This window comes from Heptranchias perlo, chromosome 13 (genome assembly GCF_035084215.1).
Source record: "Heptranchias perlo isolate sHepPer1 chromosome 13, sHepPer1.hap1, whole genome shotgun sequence".
NCBI classification, from domain to species: Eukaryota; Metazoa; Chordata; class Chondrichthyes; order Hexanchiformes; family Hexanchidae; genus Heptranchias; species Heptranchias perlo.
Genome location: NC_090337.1, coordinates 16,884,808 through 16,906,030, shown reverse-complemented (window position 1 = coordinate 16,906,030; position 21,223 = coordinate 16,884,808). Strand labels below are relative to the sequence as shown.

The 21,223-nt window shown below is 41.7% G+C and overlaps 1 protein-coding gene across 1 annotated transcript in view; it reads left to right on the top strand.

Annotated features, from left to right (window-relative positions):
• The first annotated feature begins 4,786 nt into the window (after positions 1–4,786).
• Positions 4,787–21,223, top strand: part of trpc1 (transient receptor potential cation channel, subfamily C, member 1) — a 68,177-nt gene continuing 51,740 nt past the window's right edge. Inside the window, exons 1-5 of the mRNA XM_067995041.1 lie at positions 4,787–5,199; positions 11,192–11,343; positions 11,439–11,540; positions 15,508–15,710; positions 17,872–18,003. Of these exons, the coding sequence (XP_067851142.1) occupies positions 5,073–5,199; positions 11,192–11,343; positions 11,439–11,540; positions 15,508–15,710; positions 17,872–18,003 (716 nt within the window). The 5' untranslated portion in view covers positions 4,787–5,072. The remainder of the gene's footprint in view (positions 5,200–11,191; positions 11,344–11,438; positions 11,541–15,507; positions 15,711–17,871; positions 18,004–21,223) is intronic.

Below are 21,223 nucleotides of genomic sequence, written 5' to 3'. Positions count from 1 at the left end.
CACTGCGTGGCCCCACAAACAGCAAGGATATAATGACAGATAAACTAAAACCCATGTCCTTAATTACGTCAGATGCGTTGCGATCTAGGTTTAATAATTCACCCTGAATTGTGGTATTTTACTCACTGGGGAATACATGGGATATCCATGGCATTCTGCTATCACTACTAAAGGCTGAAAAAGCTGCCGGTATTGAGTAGCCACAGGAGGGTGGGGAATTTGAGGATTTGTCATATGAGAGGCAAATGGCTGTAATGAGCCAAAGTGCCATAAACTGCACCTGTGATTCTGAAGAATAAAGGAGAAGCAAATATATTTCTCACCCTCTTCCCAATCTCCTACACCAAGATCCCTTGCAGAGGAAAATCAGCTGATACATCATTAGTTGATTTCCTGCCCCAAGGCAGGAACATTTGCATACAGAGCATATGCATGCCTACACCGGAATAATGGATTCATTATTCTTGAGAAAGGAATCATCTACACCAATCCACATGTTAAAATTTCAAGTTAGCTGTTCCTGCCCTCAAAACAATTCTTATTTAATTAGTTTCTGAACTTTGCTGCTTTGCTACGGACATACTCTCTCTGCTCCTCTAATTTGAATCTTTATGAGGGAGGAATTCAACTCCTATTTCTACAAACAATGAATTAATAGTGAAAATTAATAGTTATCACATAACTTTGGGGTCCATTTTAACCCTACCTGCCTGGTGGAAACCAGGCGGATAGGCAAATCAAACAAGTGACTTAACCGTCGGTGTCCCGCCTGGATCCCGCTATCTTCAATTTTAACCTGCTCTTCTAAGTGGACAACAAAGGCACCTGCTTGAAGCCAAAAGAGTCCTTCATAGAATCCTTCTTCAAATATGAAGATTGGGGTGGATCTAGAGCAGAAAGCTGAATAGGTATGTGTTCCATTTTCTGGGGATGGGTCCCATCAGGGCAGAGTATTGACAAGCATATGGTAACTTCATGCCATGTATCCCACTGCACCACAAGAACACTGAATGCAGGGGCTGCCTGCTGAACCCATGTGTCTGGTCACTGGAAGTGGGCCAGGAAATCGATGTGCAGCCAAGGCTGTTATGCAGGCAACATGAAGAATGCCTCAATCATGATACCACAACAGGCTTCTGCTGCATTAAAGTATTGCCCTCTCTAATGGGAGTCCCTGGTGGAGCCTGCCTCCAATACGATAGTGGCTTCAAGGACAGAAAATAAGCTGGGGTCAATGGGGCATCTCGGTGGCAGGTGGAAATCCCCTCCCCCTTGCAGATGGTCTGCAATTGGGGGAGGGAATAAGAATACCTAGGCCTGTTTGCCTACCACTCTCTAGCTCACAGGTGTTCATAATAATATTGTTTATATTTTTTAACTGAACGAAACACAGGCGAAGTAATTAAAATCTTTTTGTTTGCTTGAAAATTCAACTTGTTTGAAAATTGAACTCAAATTAGGATGAGAAAAGATCTTTTATCTTAGCTTAATATGCTTTATGAAGGTTATTAAAAACAGAAGTTGCAACAGGTGTGTAACCAGTAGTGCTAATTTTCTTTGTCTTTATTTAACAAAAAATACTATGATTGTAGAACTTTACAGCTCAGACTGCATATGGCTCAATACACCTGTGCCAGCTTGCTGAAAGAAGGTAGCCACTGAGACCCATTCCTCTGCTCTTTCCCCATACCCTTTAAACAATTTCTTATGAATATTTATCTACTTCCCTTTTAAAAGCTATTAACAATTCTGCTTCCACCACTGTTTCTGGTTGGACATTTATCTGAATAAAACTTTTGATCTTTTTCCTCTAGTTTTTCTTCCAATATTTATGAAAAACAACAAAGCAAAATGTGCTAGAATCTAAAGAAAAATATTCCAGCAGGTCAGTTGATTAAATAGTTCTTGGAAATTGGGTTCAGTGTACATGATTCAATGAAATAACCTAAATCTAGCTACCAAAGTCACAGCTATAAAAACATCATACATGCCCAAGTTTTTGGAAGAGACTGGAACTTCAAGTAAATGAAGGCATAAAAAGACAACTCAGTGGATACATATGCTCATGTTACTGTGAAATATGTAATTTTTTGAACTTTATTTAAAACTTTATTTTGGACATTAGAATTTTCAGTTACCGAAAGAAAAAAAGCCATTTTTTTTCAGAAAACATTTTGAGTGATTTGTGGTAAAAAGATAATACTTAGTGGCCAAAGCATGTAATTATGCACTAGCCAAAGCCAGTTGACCCAAGAAAATTGAATGGGAAATGTGGACTTATGAATTTACAATGGGAAAAATTGACACAAAAATGTGACCAAAAAAGTGATAACAGGAAGTAAGGTTTGTAGACACGAAGAGCATGCAAATGTAAGAATTTTAACATAATAGAGTTGTTACTCCTCTGTAACACACAGTGAAATAAACCTGATATATCAAAATTCATCTACTGGCATTGAATCCTGCCATTCATTGTTAACAAAAACAACTAAAATCGCATTCCCCTGAAAAATATTCCACAGATTGACATGCATTCATTATACAGAGGAATGGCAAGAATAACGACCCTTGACATCAAGGCAGACTTCAATCTAGTATGGCACCAAAGGAGTCCTAGCAAAAGTGGGCTTATTGGGGGGCAAAATGAAAATCCTCCAGTGGCTAGAATCATACCGGATGCACAGAAAGATTGTTGTGGGTGTTGGAGGCAATCATTGCAACCCCAAGACAACATTACAGGAGTTTCTCAGGGTGGGGTCCTTAGCCCAACCATCTTAAGCTGCTTCAGCAATGATCTTCCCTCCTTCATAAGGCCAGGAGTGGGGCTATTCACTAACAATTCCACAGTGTGCAGCTCTATTCATAATGCCTCGAATAATGTGGCACTGATCCCTCAAAGCTTCTCCATCATCTACAAGCCTCAAGTCAAGAGTGTGAGGAAATAGTAATTGTGCATGCCGGGATGGGTGCAGCTGCAACACATTCAAGAATCTCAACACCATCCAAGCAGGAGCAGTCTACTTGATCAGTGCCCCTGACAGTGGACTCAGTATTCACTTCCTCCATCAATGGTGCACTGTGGCTGCAGTATTTTCTACAGGATGCACTGGAGCAACTTGCTAAGGTTACTTCAATAGCACCTCCCAGCCTTGCAATCTCTACTACTGAGAAAGACAAAAGTAACAATGTCATGAGGACATCAGCTCTCCTCCTGTCGTATGAGGAGAGATTAGGTCGACTAGGCCTGTATTCATTAGAGTTTAGAAGAATGAGAGGGGATCTCATTAAAACGTATAAAATTCTGACAGGGCTAGACAAACTGGATGCAGGGAGGATGTTTCCCCTGGCTGGGGGGTCCAGAACGATGGGTCACAGTCTCAGGATACAGGGTAGGACATTTAGGACTGAGATGAGGAGAAATTTCTTCACTCAGAGGGTGGTGAACCTGTGGAATTCTCTACCACTGAAGGCTGTGGAGGCTATTTAAGAAGGAGCTAAATATATTTCTAGATACAAAAGGCATCAAGGAGTATGGGAAGAGAGCGGGAATATGGTATTGAGATAGAGGATCAGCCATGATCATATTGAATTGCGGAGCAGGCTCGAAGGGCTGAATGGCCTACTCCTGCTCCTATTTTCTATATTTCTATGATTCCAGATCACCCCCAAGATCCCCTCCAAGTCAAACACTATGCTGATTTGTACATATATTGTCATTCATCCATTGTCTCCGGGCCAAAATCCTGGAATGCCCTAACACCTCTGTGACAGCATCATCACCTTCTCAGGGCAACTCGGAAGAGCAGCATTGCCCATCTCCTGAGAACAAATAAAAAAATTCACATGCATTCATTACATAGATTCATGTGTTAGATAGAATGCAGGTTGGAATCTATGTCAAGAATGTATCAAACCTCAATGATCTGATCAGGATACTTTACAGCTCAAGCTTTGCTATGTAATACACACCACTATTGTTATCCTAGATGCAATCTGTTAAGCATTTTCTTTGTGTCATAGTTACATAATGTATTTCCTCATACTCTGCTGCAGTGAAAATCATAATTGCTACCTGCAGCTGCTTTTCCTCCATCTTACAACTGCCATATAAGTGAAAGAAAACTAAAAAAAATTTTAAAATAAAATTATAAACATTTAAGTGACTTTAAGGGTATGAGACAGCCTGGTGGATCTTCTAATGCGCCTAAAACTCTGCCTTCATTCTCTTGGGTTTCTGTGTTGGAAGTGCTTGAGTGAATTACTGGCTCATAATTCACCCATTGCACCATATGAAACATATTGAGCGTTTTACATGTAGAACTAATAAAGAAAATTCTATTTCATGGGTCTAGCCCCCGCAGTTTTACAGGGTTTTGTCTAAACATTAATAAGTTTCTGGATTAACTGGGGGATCGGAACGAAATGGAGCATTCATTCCACCACCGTCTGGTTAAAGTTAACAAAAAATTGAAAAACGATGGGAATCTTTCAATAATTCAAGGCGAACATTTGCAAAGCTGGGTTTTCAACAAAAGGAACATTTTTGATGCACTTATAAGGAGAGGGGATAAATAAAGAGGGGGGGAATAAAGAGGTAAAAGAAAGGGAAAGCGAGAGAGGGAGAAAGAAAGAGGGAGAGACACACAGAAAGAGAAAGAGAGGGAGGGTGGGAGAGAGAGAAAGAGAGGGAGGGTGGGAGAGAGAGAAAGAGAGGGAGGGTGGGAGAGAGAGAAAGAGACAGCCAGAATGCCCATGCGCACAGCCGCACTCTGAGTCCGTCACCGCTTGGCTCTGATAAGACAAAAAATAAATTGTGCTTCAATGTTTTGCTGTTGGAGACGTCTTCTCTGGGGGGGCGAACGAGAAAAAGAAAATCCCATAAATTTGATCAATGCAAATTAGAAAAAAAACGAAAATGCGTGGCGCTTTGTAGCTCAAAAGGCAACAAATCTCCAGGCCGAAGAAGCAAGGTTGCTGGTGTCAAAAGCCGATAGTTAGAAGATGGAGAGATAGAATTGCTCTTCCCCGCTGTGCAGAGGCCGGGGGACGCGGGTTTCTCGCCACTGCTCACCATGGCCAGCCTGTACCAGAGCACCGAGTCCTCCTCTCCCAACAAATTCCTCACCTTAAAAGACGTGCGGGAAGTCAAGGAGGAGAACACCATAGATGACAAGCTCTTCCTGCTGGCGTGCGAGAAAGGTAATTGCCTGTGGGGAAAAATACCCCCTTCGTATTTGTCAAGAATACATATCTGGCGTCTGAGCATGGGCTGCCTTTAAACAACCAGTCTCAGTGACTTGGCTGGCAAAATAGGGAGAGGGTGGAGTTCCGCCTTGGATGAAAGTCTGCTTTTGTTTGTAATTAACGACCTGCTGAGGAAATCTCTGGAATTATGCGGTTTCGACATGTGTGATTTCTGAGAAATTAGTTGTGGAGAAAAACAAACATTCCTGCTTTTCATGATGAAGGGGATTGTCCCCACCCTTAGTAGTTCATTGCAGCCTATGACATGATAGATTGCCGATCGTGAACGAGGTGGGCAACAAAACTGAAGCTTAATGGTTTACGAAGGTCCCCCGAACACCAGGATTGAATTATAGTCATCGACATGGGATCCAACGACAAATTGTTTATATAATAACATAGTGAATAGTTGGCGTGAAAGAACCTTCTCTGCTTGTTTTATGCAGCAGAGAGGCGGTGTGACAGTGACGAAGGGGTAGCGCATGAGCTGTATGCATCTTAGAATTTTTTTAGTTCCCAGTTGCTGAATAAACTACTGTGTGTGGGGTACTGGATGACTGTCGGCGAATGACAAGACAGTAATCCAATTGAAAGGTTCAGATTACATCATAAATTAGAAGAACAAATCTTACCTGGTTTATCGTCAGCTGAATTTCAGGATTAACTTGCTGTGTGTAATTCATAGGGAGCCGGCAGTATTATTTAGAATATTCAGACAGCGAATTGTCGACTTTTTCATGAATAGTTTTGACAGCTGGTAGGTTTGATGTCACAAGTTCTTCATTAAATTAACATCATATGACCTAGTATCTCAGAGTGTGACCTTACCTCACAGGATACCTGGTTATTCATTACAGTGAATTACACACAATCTTGCTGCACTCTGCACTATATAGATTATAAATAACTAGCTTTTTCCCCATTTAATTACATTTTTAATAAGGAAATAAATAAAATGTCCTCATTAAAGGCTTCCAATTATGTGATAACACAAAAGGAGTGTAGTGCAATTATGGCATTCTAAACTTCATCATGGATATGACTGGTTATGAGGTGCCCGTCACGGATTAACTGAACTGAAGGAACATAATGAGGCTCTTAGGTGCTGCAACAAAATCCTATTTCTATTCTTGTTAATCAAAGCACGATTTTTGTCACTTTTGCTGCTCTGTTAGAGTTTTGTTATTTTGGGCGGATGTCTATGCCCTGTGACCACAATTTGTTTGCTATCTTGTTTTGCATTGCTGAGTTACAGGCACGCTTGGATTTTAATTATCAGCTGTATTATTCCACAGCCTGATGCTGAAAAATAATTTTGCTAATCGTCCAAACATCCACCGCCCCCTTCTTCCTCTGTGCTATTCCTCTTCCCCTCCCTCACAGCTCCCTGGCCTTCCACCTCTTTTCCTTCTCACCTTCCCTTCCCCTCTCCTCCCTCCCCTTCCCTTCCCTCTTTCTCCCCTTTCCTTCCATCCCATTCCTACTCCCCTCTTCTACCCTTTTCCCTTCCCCTATTCTCCTCCTTTCCCTCCTCTTTGGTCTTTTTCCTACCCTCCTCTCACACCCTCTACCCCCCCCCTCCCCCCTCCCCCTCCACCTTTGCTATGGTGGCAGAGTGAGGGAGTTGAGTTTTTTCAGCTGGAAAGCGTGGCTAATTGATCTTGAACGAACAATAGCATAGGCCAAAAGGGGAATTCAAAAATATTTGAAAAACTTTAATAACTTTCACCAGCAGCTCAGAGGCTGCTGGAACCATTACACTGAGCATTATCTCCAAGGCCTGTTCTCTCTGGTCAGACTGTCTGGCCTCCTACTATCCGCCTACAATACAGCAACAATAATTTGCATTGATATAACGCCTTTAATGTAGTGAAATGTCCCAAGACGCTTCACAGGAATGTAATCAGACTAAAATTGACACTGAGCCAAAGAAGGAGATATTAGGATGGGAGATTAAAAGCTTGGACAAAGAGGTACGTTTTAAGGAGCACCTTAAAAGAGGAGAGAGAGGTGGGGAGGGGGGGGCAGAGATATTTAGGAAGGGAATTCCAAACCTTAGGGATTAGATGGCTGAAGGCATGGCCGCCAATGCTGGGGTAAAGGGAGTGGGGCATACATAAGAGGCCAGACTTGGAGGAACGTGGACTTCTTGGAGGGTTGTAGGGCTGGAGGTGGTTACAGAGATAGGGAGGGGCGAGGCCATGGAGGGATTTGAACATGAGGATGAGAATTTTAAAATCGACGCATTGGTGGACCAGGTGCCAATGTAGGTCAGTGAGCACAGGGATGATGGGTGAACGGGATACGATGTGTACGTTCAATATGTGAATGATTGCAAGTCTGAAAGATTAGCTGGGGTCAAGAGCTTAACCTTTTGGTGGGTGGAGGTCCCACCATGCTGGAGATGTGCCTCACATCTGCAAAACTGGAAAATATAGGCCAGCAAGTCTTAGATTTGCCAGTCTCAAAAAATTCAGGGCATTATTGGGTCTGACGCATGCTGTGAGCTGAAGAAAACTCACCTGTGTCTCTTCAGCTGAGAGTGATATGACCCATAACCTCAAGTCCCAGGTTTCTCAGAGAGGCACAGGCCTTCAACAGAAAACTTTTTAAACACACAAATGCTACTGCACTGATAAGTTTAATCATTGTCTTATAAATTTTGTAGTTTTAAAAAAATTCTTTGGTATGTTTTTTCCAGTAGTTGGTTTGTCAATGTAGGTGGAATCAAAGATGTCAGCTGAAAGGACTTTCAAAACATATTTGGAGTGATTAATTGTTTTGGTAGCAATTCCTCACTGCTCATTGTTTATTACTTGATTTCATATGTCCTAATTAGTTTTTCATTGACAATTTATGCATCTGCCTTGCCTGTTTTCTATTAATATGTTTTCCACCTGCTCAGTTGTCATTTGTTGCTGTTTTATGAATATTAAATTTCATTTAATCATGTATAAGTATGACACAGAAATTTGGATATATACAGGTGTTACGTTACAGAATAGAAACAGGCCTTTCGGCCGGTGTTTATGCTCCACACGAGCCTTCTCCCACTCTATTTACTTCATCTCACCCTATCAACAAATCCTTCTATTCCTTTCTTCCTCATGTAGTTATCTAGCTTCCCCTTAAATGCATCTATGCTATTCGCCTCAACCACTCCATGTGGTGGAGAGCTCTGCATTCTCACTACTTTCTATATATATATATATATATATATATATATATGTAGCATATCTCCCTGGCATTGCTCACAGTCAGAGGATAACAATAAGGGTGTTTTCCGCAAAGTGAGACTCGGACAATGTACAGGAAGTAAGTGTAACACATAAAGTGAATGCTCTATGCAGACTTTAATTAGGATACAATCCTTGCAGAATTTGCTACAGTCTATATGAACAATAATTATTTTTGAGTTATAAGTATCATAGTAGGTACAGCACAAGAGGAGGCCTGTTTGAAAGAGCTATCCAATTAGTCCCATTTCCCTGCTCTTTCTCCATAGCCCTGTAATTTTTTTCCCTTCAAGTATTTATCCAATTCCCTTTTGAAAGCTGCTATTGAATCTGCTTCCACCACTCTTTCAGGCAGTGCATTCCAGATCATAACAACTCACAGTGTAAAAAAAAATGTTTCCTCATGTCGTCTCTGGCTCTTTTTGCCAATCACCTTAAATCTGTGTCCTCTGGTTACCAATCCTCCTGCCACTGGAAACAGTTTCTCCTTATTTACTCTATCAAAACCGTTCATGATTTTGAACACCTCTATCAAATCTCCTTTTAATCTTCTCTGTTCGAAAGGAGAACAACCGCAGCTTCTCCAGTCTCTCCACATAACTGAAGTCTCATTCCTGGTACCATTCCAGTAAATCTCTTCTGCAACCTCTCTAAGGCCTTGACATCCTTCCTAAAGTGTGGTGCCCAGAATTGAACACAATACTCCAGCTGAGGCCTAACCAGAGTTTTATATATAAGCATGAATATAAATTGAAGAAAGGCAGCTGGTGTAATGATTTGGAGAATATATACCTTTTCTTCAATTCCTGTCAAGTTTTCCCATTACAAGTTCCTATGTCCACATTTATGATGGAAATTATGTAGATTTTCACTGTAATTACACCCTCGCACCTTCCATCATTGCTGATGCTGTAGCATTAGTTTTGTGATGATGGCAGTTTTAAAATTGAGAGGGAAATTGCCTGAACCATTTATGACCTCAACTCGCACGCGAGCAAGGAAGATTGACTTGTGTATGTCTGTGTCCATAATAAAGCCACTTCTGATATGTGATTGCTTTATTGCTGAGCTATCAGCAGTCTGAGGATTTAATTTCAGGGTAAGTGTTGATGATGCCGTAAGCTATATGAGCAAAGTTTCCGTGCTCTATGAGTGGCATTTGAACGTTGAAATTAAATGTCACCCTATTGCTCACTCTACCCTCTGTTAATTGTTAAAATAAAATATCAGTAAAATGAAAAGTACTGCTGGTAGTTGAAAGTAGCACTGAGATTAAGTTAATTAAAGGCTATGAGAAGGCATTATGGCATCACTGCTGAATACTTCTGTCACATGGTTTACAGGAGACTATATTAAAGGATTTTTTTTTCAGCGGCAAGTCAAATTATAAACTCATTTCGAGCACAGTATACACAGAGAATGCACAGTGGGCAACAGCAGAAGAAATGGTTTATTCCACAAATAAGGAAGACTTTATAACCTGTGGTTAACATCGACACACATGAATTAAAAATGTGTGCCTTAAGGGTGGAATAGAGTTTATTATTCACTGTTCTCCATTGTATTTCCTGTTTCTACCACAAACCTGAGGATAATTCCATTTATATTTTAAGATATATGCATTGTTACAAACACCGATGGTTGCTTAACTCTTCCCTATTATCTCAATTGCTTTTCATGTCTTTCAAACTAACCATCATCTGGAATAGCCGTGACAAAGTATTAAACGTGTTAGCACAGATGCTACTTCTCTCATGAGTTCATGAGTGAGTCATAGAGTTGGTATCAATATTTAGGTTTCAAACTTCATACAAAATAACAACAACAACTTGCATTTATACAGCGCCTTTAACATACTAAAGCGTCTCAAGGCGCTTCACAGGAGCATTATCGGACAAAGTTTGACATCAAGCCACATTCGGAGGTATTAGGGCAGGTGACCAAAAGCTTGGTCAAAGAGGTAGGTTTTAAGGAGTGAGGGAGGTAGAGGGAAAGGTTCAGGGAGGGAATTCCAGTGCTTGGGGCCTAGACAGCTGAAGGCATGGCCGCCAAAGGTGGGGCAAAGGAAATTGGGGATGTGCAAGAGGCCAGGATTGTAGGATCACAGAGTTCTCGGAGGGTTGTAGGGCGGGAGGAGGTTACGGTGATAGGGAAGAGCGAGGCCATGGAGGGATTTGAACACGAGAATGAGAATTTTAAATTTAAGCCGTTGCTGAACTGGGAGCCAATGTAGGTCAGCGAGCACAGGGGTGATCATTTTCAATCACTGCATTGAAAGAGGGGCTGCTCTTGCTGCTTCAGTTCTGTACTTTGTCCGTGAATGTGGAACTACCACTCTAAAACATTCAAGCTCATGGCAAAAACCTGCCTCAATTAGCAACCTTGCTCAGAGAGGCCATAAGGGTATGGAAACAACAGGAAAATCACGTTGGGTTGCTCTTCTAGGGGATGGGGTTAAGGCACATTATTGAAGCAGAGCAGAGACAGCTTTACTTTGCATCTGACACATATAACTGATTTAGAAGTTCTTGGTATTTACATTGGGTGTGCAAAGAAGAAAGTTTTCCAGGCTGAAGTACTTTCATGTCTCATCTTTGAAAGACATCTTCTGCCCTAAACGACATCAGAATTTTTTTTTGTAGAACACCTCTATTCTAATATTGTATTGCATTATTTAACATTTTTGCTATTTGTCTCTTTGAACATTTCAGGAGACAATTACATGGTCAAAAAACTCCTTGATGAGAAGTTCAGTGAACTGAATATAAACTGTGTGGATGTGCTGGGGAGGAATGCAGTTACCATTGCAATTGAAAATGAAAATCTGGATATCCTGCAGCTTCTCTTGGAACGTGGCTGTCAGGTGCCAATATTTACTATTGCTAAGTGTGTTTTTTATAGCGGTTATTTTAAATATAAATTTTTAAAAGTTACATAACTTCTTTCCATTCGTTCTAGACTACGGATGCACTGCTGGTGGCGATTGGCTCTGAAGTTGTCGGTGCTGTTGATATTCTTCTCAATCATCGTCCCAGGCGGTCGTCCAAACCAACTATAGCAGTTAGTGAATTTTTGGTTACTTTTATGTTCTGAGTAATTTCCTTTCCTCCTTTCAGCACCATGCACCATTTCCAGCTCAGAGGTGGCTAGGTGACTTTCTACTGCACCTCTTCCATTGACTCTCTTGTGAATGTTAGGCACATCAGTTGACTTGCCTTTACCTTTTTCTTATCTTTGAGAAAGTGCTTTGCTTCCAAGAGCTCTTCGCCTGGACAGTCCAATTAGGACTGGAAAAATAAGGTGAATCATTTTGAGGAGTAGGGGTAAGGGTGGGGGGAAGTGGGTCGAAATGAAAAGAAGAACCTGTGGTCTAGCCCTGTGGCAGAATACAGTAGTACATAAACATGCTGTTACTATGCTGCCCATACTGTGTAATTATTAACATATGACATAACATTTATAGACCCTTTCCACCAGCTTCATTGTAAAACTCGACATTTAAAATGTGGATTATGCAAGGTGTAGATGAGAAAATAAGCTAGCTAAACACTTGTGGCAGTGCACATCAGAATATATTCTGGTAGACTGACTTTTGACAGCAACATGCTGCAAATGATATAATACAGGTTCATAGCCATGATTACCCAAACATTGAATTATTGATCTCAGCCAGGCTATTTTGGGGAAGCACAAAACAGAAGCCAATCATCTCTTCACTGGGGCATGAGTTCTGGTTCCCTGACTGCTCTGGTGCACTTCTTAGTGGCAATTCAAAGAACAGCATAGGCACAGGTGGGAGGAGTTTGCCTGTTTGCCCTCTTGATTGCAGGTGGCATATGGGTTGGGAGAGAACATAAGAAATGGAGCAGGAGTAGGCCATACGGCCCCTTGAGCCTGCTCTGCCATTTAATGAGATTATGGCTGATCTTCAACCTCAGCTCCACTTTCCCCATAGTCCTTGCAAAGACAGAGATAGAAAGGTAAAAAAAATTAAATGTTTTTGGTAAATTTGTTTCGTTTTATCAAAGGTATATCCTATTATAGTAAAATAAGTTTAAAAACCTTCCCTCATCAAAGGAAATGACACTTGCCAGCTTTTTAAACTGGCTTCAAACAAAAAGGGAAAAGCCTTCATCTCTGTCTTAGGTTGAGCCGCAGTGACCTATATGGCTAATATAGCACTTGCAACTGAACTAATAAACAGTGAAAGGTCTATTTGAATGCTAACTAAATAGGATTTTCAACATCACTTTTCTGAGTGAGCACAACATAAATAAAAATGAGGTAGAATTCGTGGAAAAATATCGCTTATTTAATTTGGCTCAAGTTCCAGATGTTTACAGAAGAATCAATGTAGATTTTGTGTAACATTAGCAAGTACAGACCATTGATTAATCCTTCCCTTCTGGAATGAACAGCAACTCCATACAGTTGCTACAACAAATACTCTAGCACTTGAACCCTTACTCTGCTGAATAAACAGGGTCTTGGACAGTGACACAACAAGTACTGTTTCTGCCACTTAGAATGTTGACCAAACAGAAATTCTGTACAATTAATTACACCAGTAAATCTACATTGATTTTTCCAAAACAACTGTCACTGCTGCTTATGCAATCATGCTGATGAATAAACAGTGACTCCATACAGTTCCATATATAATGTCCCTTTTGTATTCACCGTTACCCCACTGAGCAAGTAAAAGCTCTCAAGAATTACACAATAAATGATGATCCTACTGCTTTAATCCTTACCCTGCTGAATAATTGGAAGTCCATCAAATACTTTGACTAGTCCCTTTAGAAATAAAATCTCACACAGATAGGCTCTGCAAATTCCGATTTTTATGCTTATTGAAAAAAAATCTTTTCAAGAAAAATATCTCTTATATGTGGTGACCATTTGTACTTTTTAATCAGTTTTTCTATGAAACAATGGGATTTACTGCAAGCTTTAAAATAAATACACTTGGCAAATATGTATAATTCTGGCTTAAGTTAAAACCTGTATTGGGCCTCATTTTCAGTCTGTGTCTTAAGCTCATCGTTTTCCTTTGCTAGGTCTTCAGCATTCAACATGCAATGTATTAACTGTGGTATTACTTCATTCTTAGCAAGGCTTGAAAGACTCCCTACTAAACTGCCTCATATGTCTGCTTGTGCATCACTGTCGTGTGTTGAATAACATGTATTAAAGATAGAATTTTCTTGAAAGCTACATTAGTGTGAGTGATATACATATACCTACTTTATATTAAATTTCATAGAAGCTGTGTGTGCGCGAGAGAGAGAGAGAATGAAAAGATTCCAGCCGCTTTGAGGCCGTAAAATGGGCGTCTAGCCTCCGAATTTCACGTGACGATCTCTCGTGTGATCTGCACCGGAAGTGTGGCCGATGCCATATTGAGTCAGGCGCGTTTTACTCATCCTGGGGGTCCACCTGAAACCAGTGGGGCCTATGAGGTCCTTCACCTGCTTAAGGACTTTTCTGCCAAATTCACCCTCTTGAGTGCTGGATTCTCTTATTTTAAAATGAGTTAATAAACCAACATAAATATTGATCACTACCATTTACACACAGAATTTTAAAAATACAGAAAGCTTTTTAATGAGCAGCATTTTAATCAGTGATTAAACAAAGTTGAAATGCTATGATCGGATGTTTTGCTCAATTAACCAAAATGATTGATGTGAAATGGTCTGTTTATTCAATGTTTGGTGACTAATTTAGCATTCAAAGCTACTATTAGTAGAGATAGAAAATAAATGATCACTAATGTGTTCGATATTTCTTAACAGACTACTGCAAGAATGAGAAATGTATTAGTTTGAACATAACGGCCCAGAATTTGCTGTCAAAATAACAGTGAGGCTAATGGCTCTCACTGATGTTTATGCGCAAATCGCACAGCAACTTCAGGTGAGGGCAGATGCGCAGTTAAAAGCGAACATCTGGAAGTTGCTGTCAAAGATGCGCCGTTCTGCCGCTAGCTTCGCGAAAACATCATCTCGCTGCCTGACTCACCATTCAAATGCATTGAACGGCATGTAGTTCCTGTACTTGGATGGTAGATACGAACTAAACTCGTAACGGAAAGTTAAGGCTTGTCCATTTCAGTCTATTAGTACCCTTTTTAATGGTGTGATAAGTGTTAATTACTGCCAAACAACCTCTCTGACACTGAAAATTAACTATTACAAGTGTGGAGTCTCATTCCTTCAGGTTTTAATTGTTGTTGGAGATTTTTTTTAAAAATTAAATAATTTTTTTAATTTTTTTCTTTCTGTTTCTTTTTGCTCTCTCTCTTAATCCAATCATTCTTCCCCTCTCTTTATTTCTCTTTTTGTACCTGTTATGACATTGAATTTACTATTCTAAGTTACACTTCCTTGTTCAGACACTGCGCTGTTCATTTAACAATCTTCAATCTGATTGCTTAAGGAGATACACAGTTGTTTGCCCTGTTCTCTCAGGTCCCAGATGCCCTGTAGAGGCATTTACAGCAACTTGTAGTGCGAAATCTCATGGGAATTAAATGGGCAAGGGCAAGTCTAACTAACGGCAGGTACCGTTAGTTGACTGGCTACAGCAAATTCTGGGCCAATTTATTTTTTCAAATCTAATTTGTGATTTTTTTTTTGCTCCAAGATTATCTTCACATTTTTATGTTAAATAGACAATCATAAATTATACTTCATTATCAAACACTTTGATCAGTTACATTTGTAATTAAAAGAGACACATGTTTGCCACTCAACATTCTCCTTCCCATTATAAAAATTTCAGTTATGGTCCTATCCTGTTAAACATTCCACCCTTGCAAGACTCAGTGCCATAACACTTTCTCTATAAGGGTATTGACTGTGGTTCCTAACTTTTTTTTGTTGCATTTTATGCAATTATGGAACATTCACTCTACCACAAACTGTATTAGAAGGAAAAAAAAAACTAGACTCTCAAGGACTCTGTTACAACAATGGACTTCATTAATTTTACTCTGTCTTTTTGTGGGAACTTGTTCAAACAGAAATTAATGCAGAGAATTCAGAATCCTGAATACTCCACCACAATGGATGTGGCTCCTGTCATTCTTGCTGCTCATCGCAATAACTATGAGATCCTGACCATGCTGCTCAAACAGGACCTGTCACTGCCAAGACCTCATGCAGTCGGATGTGAATGCACACTCTGTAATGCAAAGAACAAGAAGGATAGCCTGCGCCATTCTAGGTAAGCAAAGTAATATGTTTGTAAATGATAATTGTTACAGTCAGATTTATAAAGTTAAGCACTTTCAAATCCACATGATGTGCATACAGGAATTCTGTATAATTTTGGACTGAGCTAAAAGTAGACATGGAATCTCTAAATCATCATGGACAGAATTTTTTTTACGCAGCTGATTGTTATAATCTAGAATGTACTGCCTGAAAGGGCGGTGGAAGCAGGTTCAATAGTAACTTTCAAAAGGGAATTGGATATATACTTGAAAAATAAGAATTTGCAGGGCCATGGGGAAATAGCGGGCAACTCGGCAAAGCTTCTTCGACAGCATCTCCCAAACCCACGACCTCCACCACCTAGAAGGACCAGGACAGCAGTGGCATACGAACAGCATCACCTCCAAGTTCCCCTCCAAGTCACACACCATCCCGACACGTAGATATATCACCATTCCGTCATCGTTGCTGGGTCAAAATCCTGGAACTCCCTACCTAAAAACACTGTGGGAGTATCTTCACCACACGGACTCAAGTGTTTCAAGAGAAAGGCTCACCGTCACCTTTTCAAGGGCAACCAGAGATGGGCAATAAATGCTGGCTTTGCCTGAAATGCCCACATTCTGTGAATTAATATAACAAAGTGGGACTAATTGGATAGCTCATTCAAAGAGCTGGCACAGGCATGATGGGCTGAATGGCCCCCTTCTGTGCTGTAAGATTCTACATAGACAGATACAGTTCACTGCTCCATAAGGCCATCTTTGAAGCCACATACAAAGTATAATGTAGCAAGGGTTTTTAATAGTGTGTCTTTATAGAATGGGAGCTATAAATAATAACTGAAAGAGGAAAATGGGTGGTTTCTCTCTTGTTCCTCAGTTATGCCACATTTTGGGAACTGAATTGCTGTTAAATCAGATGAAATGCAATACCTGTTGTGCAATATAACCACTGAAAATTCTCCTTGAACTTGGGAAAAATTAGAACAAAGTACACCGGGACAAGGTGCTGCTTCGTGTTGGACAGGCCCAGCATTTACTTCCTATATATTCGAGGTGTGACACATCCAGAATGCATTGTGTGATGACTCAGATGATGTCATTACATTATTGTCCAATAACGTAGCAATAATCCACAGTCTGCGGATCAGTATAATCAGCCAGAATTTCTAAAATTCATTATTGAAGGGAAAGCAAACTAAAGTTATTGAGACAAGATATTTGACCAGATTGGATCTGTTCAGAATCAGACCACTTTGGATTTGGAAATCTGAAAAATAGGGTCCCCATATCTAGTCAAGTGTATTATTCACTTTGTTAACAGTTTGACTATTCTTCCATGTGTCAAATTAAAAATGAACTTATTTAATAATTACATACCAATGTAACATCGCCGTCTCTGCCCCTGCCTCAGCTCATCTAATGCTGGAACCCTCATCCATGCCTTTGTTACTTCTAGACTTGCCTATTTTAATGCTCTGCTGACCGGCCTCCCATCTTCCACCCCCCATAAACTTGAGCTCATTCAAAGCTCTGCTGCCCGTATCCTAACTCGCCCCAAGTCCCGTTCACCCATTACCCCTGTGCTTGCTGACCTACATTGGCTCCCGGTCTGACAACGCCTCGATTTTAAAAGTCTCATCCTTGTTTTCAAATCCCTCCATGGCCTCGCCCCTCCCTATCTCTGTGACCTCCTCCAGCCCTACAACCCTCGGCGATCCCTGCGCTCCTCCAATTCTGGCCTCTTGCACAATCCTGATTTTAATCGCTTCACCATTGGCGACCGTGCCTTCAGCCGCTCTCAGGCTCTAAGCTCTGGAATTCCCTCCCTAAACCTCTCCGCCTCTCTACCTCTCTCTCCTCCTTTAAGACGCTCCTTAAAACCCACCTCTTTGACCCAACTTTTGGTCGCCTGTCCTAATGGCTCCTTATGTGGCTTGATGTCAAATTTTGTTTGATAACGCTCCTGTGAAGCACCTTGGGACGTTTTACTATGTTAAAGGCACTATATAAATGCAAATTGTTGTTGTTGTTATTGCCTGACACATTATATTTCACAATCTCAAAGTCTCAGGATGCTGTAAATATCAGAGTATGTTCAAAATTGAATTAAGTTTAGGTTAAAACAATGTGCTGAAATACGTGAAGGACAGAAATTTCTTTTTGCAGGTTTCGACTTGACATCTATCGTTGTCTGTCTAGTCCATCACTGATCATGCTCACAGAGGAGGATCCTATCCTAAGAGCCTTTGAACTCAGTGCAGATCTGAAGGAACTGAGTCTTGTGGAGGTGGAATTTAGGTACACATTTGCGAGAGATGTATCACAATATAGCCATGAGCAATTCACGTAAGATGCAAAAATAAGAATTCAACACAGGGAAGCCATGCACCTTGTCAGTGAAAGTATAATGCACACAGGACCATTGTGTGGGACTCATTTTTAAGTAGGCACACTTAACCTTCCCCTGTCCCCCAACCACCGTGTTTAGTGTGATTTATTAAATCACTGCTCCATTTTCCCTACTGTTCCAATATATCTGCCTCTTGCTCTGTATCCTGCCCAGATCTCTCAACGAACCAATAGAGGAAGCAGACCACAAACAAATGAAGAAAATTAAAAGCACTCAAATGGTTAATTCGGAAAATTTCAGTGGTAATATTCCTGTACTGGAACAAGGTACAAGATCTTTCATTTAGCCCCCACCACCCTACAATCTAACTTAACACCTCCATGCTCTTGCAGTAGTAGTACAGCCGAGAGCACCGAGGCTTGACAATTAAACTATGACCCATTATACCATGGAAACAGTACCGCTTTAAACGTTTACAGTTTCATTATTTTTTCTTGTCTTGATTTAAATTTTTTTTTACTATTTTTCCATTTCAGTGGTTTTCTCATATTCAGTTTATCTGATTGATTGTTGATTTTCCCCTCTGTTTATTTGTCTCCCTTGTTCTTTAATGTTCCCCTCATACCTACTGTCCATTATGCATACTTAGTTCAATTCTTGCTGCAATTTTTAATCTAGCTCCTGTGTCTCCACTTTGTTCTGTGACCTACTTGCTGAGGTCACTTGCTTCACTGCTATTCCATTATCAGCAAAGAGTAAGAGACCACTATGCAGGCACCAAAGAACCAATGAAGAAGTTCTGTTAAATATTGTGAACTTCAATGTTAAAAGAATCTTTTCAGTAGTGTCGGGGAACGCTATGACTTGCTTGTTGCTGCAAGCACAGTTCAATTTCTCCAAGTCTCTCTGTGCTCCCCGGAAACTCCTGGAGGTAAATTTTAACGGGGAGCCGGGAAGAGGTGGGGGGTGTTGGGGAATTGCTGACGAGAAACCCAGAAGTACAGGTTTCCCGGACATCCTTGCTATTTTCACGTAAGGATGTCTTTCATTTTTTTTCTTTAGGTTTCCTGCCCGACAAACCAGCCAGATTGATAGGCTGGCTATCAGTCGGATGGGAGAGCAGCCAGGGAGTGAATGCCAGCAGATAAGTCTTAGATATGGGGGGAGTCATCAGGGGGTCAGGAGTCATCGGAGGGTCAGGGATCATGGGGGGGGTCTGTCATCGGGGGGGGGGGGGGTCGGGATCATGGGGTCAGTCATCGGAGGGGGTCAGTCATCGGGGGTCGGCGGTCATTGGGGGTTCATCGGGCTCGGACATGGGGGGGTCAGACATCGGTGGGGTTGGATATCGTGGGGGGGGGGGCAATCAGAGATGGTTGGGGGGGGGGATGGAGATCATGGGGGTTTCGGAGATCGAGGGCGGGGGGGGGCTCGGACATGGGGAGGGTGTTGGCCGATTGCGTGTGTGGGATTGCGACAGGTCGGCTTGTTGGGCCTGGAGGAAACTCTCCTGCTCCTTTGGGCCCACAAGAAGTGCAATAAAGGCACTTACCTGATGATCCGGGCCTTCTTGCCTCCTCTTATGTGGCGTGAAGCAGAAGGCCTGGGAAACCTGGCCCCAGGAGTTAAAAATAAAAAACCTGTCAAAATGGTGGCCCGCAGCCTACTTAAAATGTTTCACTGATCGACCCGCCTCCTAAGAGCAGATTGGTCGCCCGCCCCTGGAACTGCCTCCGTTAAAACCGGTAGTGGGCGGATTGGAGGCAGGTTGGGGTCGGGATTTTTACCTTCCCACCCGCCCCCAACCCACCCGTTTGTGGGGTTAAAATTTACCCCCTGGTCCTTGTTAAAGTTATGTTTGGCAGTGACCTGTTATTGTCTCACCAACATTTCCCACTCACTCCATGATACACTAGCTAGGCCGCTCCCACACTGAGCTCACTATCTCCTAAGTGACCATATCCTAGTACAGCAATTCTTCCACAGTAGTAATGTTTTTTTTAACAAAAACTGGAAAATGTAAAATCAGCCAAGTTGTGACATAAAAAAAATAAATGACGGGGCTGTGGTTTACTGAAAAATAAACCACCTGTGAGACAGACCTTCATAATTCCTATTACGCACTTGATGTCATTCAGTGAGGATTGTTTGGTAAATCAGAGTCCTTCTGAGTACACACTTTATCAATTGCATGACTGAAGCTACTGCTTTGTGGTCTCATGAAAAATAGACAGAATTGTGGAATTGAGCGAACCAACACGAGGGAAAAACTTACTTGACCTCGTCCTCACCAATTTACCTGTCGCAAATGCATCTGTCCATGACAGTATTGGTAGGAGTGACCACCGCACAGTCCTCATGGAGACGAAGTCCCGTCTTCGCACTGAGGACACCATCCAACGTGTTTTGTGGCACTATCACCGTGCTAAATGGGATAGATTCAGAACAGATCTGGGCATCCATGAGGCGCTGTGGGCCATCAGCAGCAGCAGAATTGTATTCCAGCACAATCTGTAACCTCATGGCCCGGCATATTCCTCACTCTACCATTACCAACAAGCCAGGGGATCAACCCTGGTTCAATGAGGAGTGTAGAAGAGCATGCCAGGAGCAGCACCAGGCGTACCTAAAAATGAGGTGCTAACCTGGTGAAGCTACAACTCAGGACTACATGCGTGCTAAACAGCGGAAGCAACATGCTATAGACAGAGCTAAGCGATTCCACAACCAACGGATCAGATCAAAGCTCTGCAGTCCTGCCACATCCAGTCGTGAATGGTGGTGGACAATGAAACAACTAACGGGAGGAGGAGGCTCTGTAAACATCCCCATCCTCAATGATGGCGGAGTCCAGCACGTGAGTGCAAAAGACAAAGCTGAAGCATTTGCAACCATCTTCAGCCAGAAGTGCCGAGTGGATGATCCATCTTGGCCTCCTCCCGATATTCCCACCATCACAGAAGCCAGTCTTCAGCCAATTCGATTCACTCCACGCGATATCAAAAAATGGATGAGTGCACTGGATACATCAAAGGCTATGGGCCCTGACAACAACCCGGCTGTGGTGCTGAAGACTTGTGCTCCAGAACTAGCTGCACCTCTAGCCAAGCTGTTCCAGTACAGCTACAACACTGGCATCTACCCGACAATGTGGAAAATTGCCCAGGC